General features: G+C 44.0%; 1 protein-coding gene across 1 annotated transcript; it reads right to left on the reverse strand.

Annotated features, from left to right (window-relative positions):
* Nucleotides 1-354: 354 nt before the first annotated feature.
* On the reverse strand, nucleotides 355-3741 carry LOC123090447 (uncharacterized). The gene is made up of 8 exons (XM_044511743.1): nucleotides 3657-3741; nucleotides 3479-3611; nucleotides 2929-2980; nucleotides 2672-2836; nucleotides 2374-2415; nucleotides 1076-1140; nucleotides 879-953; nucleotides 355-424 (listed from the first exon to the last, which is right to left on the reverse strand). Exons 1-8 carry the CDS (start codon nucleotides 3739-3741, stop codon nucleotides 355-357), a joined length of 687 nt encoding a protein of 228 aa, XP_044367678.1.
* Nucleotides 3742-4087: the final 346 nt, after the last annotated feature.

A 4087-nucleotide genomic window follows, 5' to 3' on the forward strand; every position in this document is an offset into this window, starting at 1 on the left:
TTTTCAACATCGCTCAGATTATTTTGGTAAGTGGATCCCACTAATCAGGTTTCCATTTGACAAATTTTTAAATCACTATTTCAAACAAAACAAAACAAACATAATTTATCAAATAACACTAAATCTGTTACAATGTCACAATCTCTACAGCCTATTACAGTCAAACAGAACAAACAAATCTCTGGCATCCCGGCTTTGCACTTGGCTTCATGGCTTTGCACTTCAAATTTGTCCTGGCGCTCCTATAAAAGAGTGAACACAAAGACTTCCAGCATTAGTGTACGGCTACTGGTCAGAACCAAACAAATGCAATGGAAACAATAATGTAAGCAGGAAAGTACTAGAACAAAGGCTCTACAAGTATACTTCTGCTTTCTTCACTTTCATGTTGGAGCTCTTGTTTGTAGAGGCTGAACAAAGGCATCTAACAATAAACAAAAGGAGTTAGAAACAGAATAAAAAAAAACATGCAAAGCATCTAGGGACCGAATCATGAAGCATATGTACATGTAACAGTAACAACCACAAGGACCACACAACACAAGAGACAAGAAAGCACAGTTGTAGCATGATACCAGCACAGACATAATGGTTCTAGATGTTGAACGCAAAAAATGATTCAATCTCAGATGGTTCATTGAGCATGCGCAAATGACTTAAGATAACAGGACATATGTTCTACACTAATTTTACACAAATCATTATCAATTACAATTTACAACAGACTTAAAACAAAACACCATAGCTTCTGCATCACATAGGGAATCAACACAATGGCATCATGGCCCATCGACCAAAGAACAAAAGAAAATAATGGGATAGACCGAAGACTTATCTAGTCAGAGAAGATAGCGTTGATGTAGTTGCAGCACGGCTACCTCAAGACTGTGAATGTGGTGCCATGGTCGGGGTTGATGCGCTCGAGCAAGGTAAGCATCATGGCCTCGTTGGGTCTGTGAGAATAAGAAAAGTATTAGCTATATTGCCCAGTAGGACTAGCTAGCATCCAGAGCATGCATTGACTGGACACATATTCCCTTTAACAAAATGATAAGAGTATCATCAGGATCATTACCTTCCCTCTTGCTGAAGTAGCAATGTCCGTTCTTTCTGCTCCATGGATGGCCTAAACAAAACCGCCTTGAAGAATAGAAAGAAGTCTCAGGTTTATCAACCACAGCAAAACAACAGTGTGTCCTAAAGAAGAAGAATAGAAAGAGGTCTCAGGTTTATCAAGCATAGCAAAACAGCAGTGTGACCGTCAGTGATAGAACTAAATATAAAACAAAAGAGGTCTCAGGTTTAGACTCTAAAGGAAGAGCTAGTTATGCATGATGTCTCGGGTTTAAAAAAAAGATCAAGATCACAATTTTAACAAGAGATATGTAGTCAGTCCAATTGAACAAGATCTGGACAGTAGCATTATGAGTAATTAAGTGGAGATGTAGCAGGCAATCAAATGAAGCAACTTAATTGTTTGATGGCATTCACCATAGTAGATAGTACTAACCCCAGTACACATGCATGCAGAAATGATTTGCTCAAACAATGGCTAACTGAATTCGCAATTAAGGAAATTTGGACTCAAGCTTAGTCAGTCCAGCATAATCCATGCTACCCAACCACCTCCATTTATATAGTTGTTATTCTTTATCTTATCAGCAATGCCTATGCAGGAACTGAGAACCAGAACACATGTCTGCTTAAGTGAAAATTGCTGAAACAATGGCTAAATAAGAGATGCTACTCATCAGCAGAACTTGTTGGTCATGTACGCTGTTATAGTCAAGCAGAAGCCTCTTGTACTTGAAGGCCTATAAAATAAAATTGGTAAGTTAGATTGATTACTGTAGGTGCAACACATTTTCTCAAAGAGGCATAAACATGACATGAAATAGATGTAGTATCATCACTACATGAAAGGAGCATTATACTTGGAAGGAAAAAACAACATTCTTTCACCAAACAAACAATACTTGACAGGAAACTGTGCATTTCGTCCTTGTATCCATTAGTAGAAGGTATTCAACATCCTGTTTTTATCTGTCTAAAAATCAGCATGGCAACTTTGTACATGACTCAATCTTTGAGCATGGCAAAAATTATTCTAACTCTATGATGGTACCACGTAAACTTATATATGGCCATGGACAGTGAAATGTATTCTAACTCTAACCAAACACCCTCTTACAAGCAGAAATGTATTCACTTATATACAGTGTATTTGTAGAATTACTCTATGGTACTCTAGCTGTCTTAAGTCCTGACCACAATGGTAATTAATTTGGACATGCGAATCACAATACACATAGAGAGATATTAATTACTCTATGGCACGCAGGGACGCAACGATGCAAATCACTCCTACCATACCATGTGGCCAAGGAAGCTGTTCTGCTCCTCCAGGATGTGCACCTGCATGCATCACACACCAACAGAGCCATATGCACGATCAATCACAAGTTCACAACTGCTTTTCTGCATCTTAAATCATTCTATTTCCCTTACGATTACATCTACTTACCCTGTGGTGTGATTCGTCCAGCTGCTCCTCCATCAGTTTATCCTGCATATAAGAAAGTCAAGTAACCATTGATTATCCTGTACTGAGAGTGGCATGTGACCCGAGGTGAATATTGTGCAGTGCAGGGTGTTGTAACAGCACGCATACCTTCGTTTCAGAGACTTTACCCAGCGCGCACTCTAGCTTGTGCTCCAGACCGCGGAGCTCTGCCGCGGTTGCGCCAGACGGCAGGTCTTCTCCTGTCTGCCTCCTCACGCTGGCCTCCAGGTGGTCACTCTCATGCCTCAACGTTGCGATATCCGCAAACAGTTTCTGTGTGCAAGAATCATACAGATGAATCAGAATGCAGTTAACTCTGAGTGTAAAATAACTAGTACTATGAGTAGATGTGTTTGTGTATTAACAAGATATTCACCATGATTTATGCCCTCATAGCGCTCGATTAAGTCACTCCAACTAAACAAATGACAAGTGAAGGAGTTTGGCAGCACTATACAGTAGTACTATTAATTGTAGAGTGGATATACAGAGACAAGTAATCAAATTTATGCATCATGTACAAGTTTCAGCACTATACGACTATGCATGTAGTGTAGATATTGAATGCCGGTGACTGGTACTTGTTTAACTTGAGGCCGTGTGTGCTTGCATTATACCCAATCACAGGTGGGCATAGGAGCAGCTGAATCTAACAGCAGGATTACAGTCAGAGGTAAATCAAAAGCATCGTCTGACTAAGTGGTCACTGAACACTAGGAGAGCACCCTCCCCAATACTGTAGCTACGTCTGAAGTCTGATGGCATGCCAAAGTTTATTCTACCATAGAGTAATTCTACAAATATACTGTAGAGTAATTTGGACATGTGAATCACAATGGTACTTGGTAAATTACTTCTGATCAAACCGGGAGGGAGCACCGAAATAGCAGGGGATTCATTGATCGATGAACGTACCCGTCGTTGGTCCTCGAGACGAGGTTGGGCTCCACGGCGGCGTCCACGATGCGGCTGAGCTCCTCATGCCGCCACTGGGAGAAGCGCCAATGGACCAGATTAGGTCGTCTCCGTTGACGATCTTGCGCTTCTCCTTCACGGACTTGTCGCTGGCCCTCCGGTGCCCGGGATCACACACGAGTGAGCTCGTACCAGAGCGGGCACACCCCTCCACCGCCTCCCCCCGCGCCGGCCTCCGCGTCCTCGCCCTCATCATCCTCCATGGGCAGGAGGGGGACGCAGCCGGCCCCCGCAGCGACAACCCGCAGGAACAGCGCGCGGCGACATCCGGCCCCTTATTTCCATTCCGCAGCGAGCGCTGATGAGAAGAAGTTGGCGGTGCCACCCCATGGCGCGCCGCTCGTGTTGCTCCTGTGGATGCGCGGAGGCGAAGATGGGCGGCAAAGGTAGGGGAGAGGGATGGGAGGGGAGGGTGCAGACCGGCGGCGAGCGGAGAGGGAGGTAGCAAGCGGAGAGGGAGGCAAATCTGGATCTAGAGCGGCGGTGGGAGGCGGCTGCAAGGGATAGCGCTAGGGTTTGCGTGCGGGGCTGTGGGCCGGGCTTCATGGG

This window comes from Triticum aestivum, chromosome 4B, assembly GCF_018294505.1.
Source record: "Triticum aestivum cultivar Chinese Spring chromosome 4B, IWGSC CS RefSeq v2.1, whole genome shotgun sequence".
NCBI classification, from domain to species: Eukaryota; Viridiplantae; Streptophyta; class Magnoliopsida; order Poales; family Poaceae; genus Triticum; species Triticum aestivum.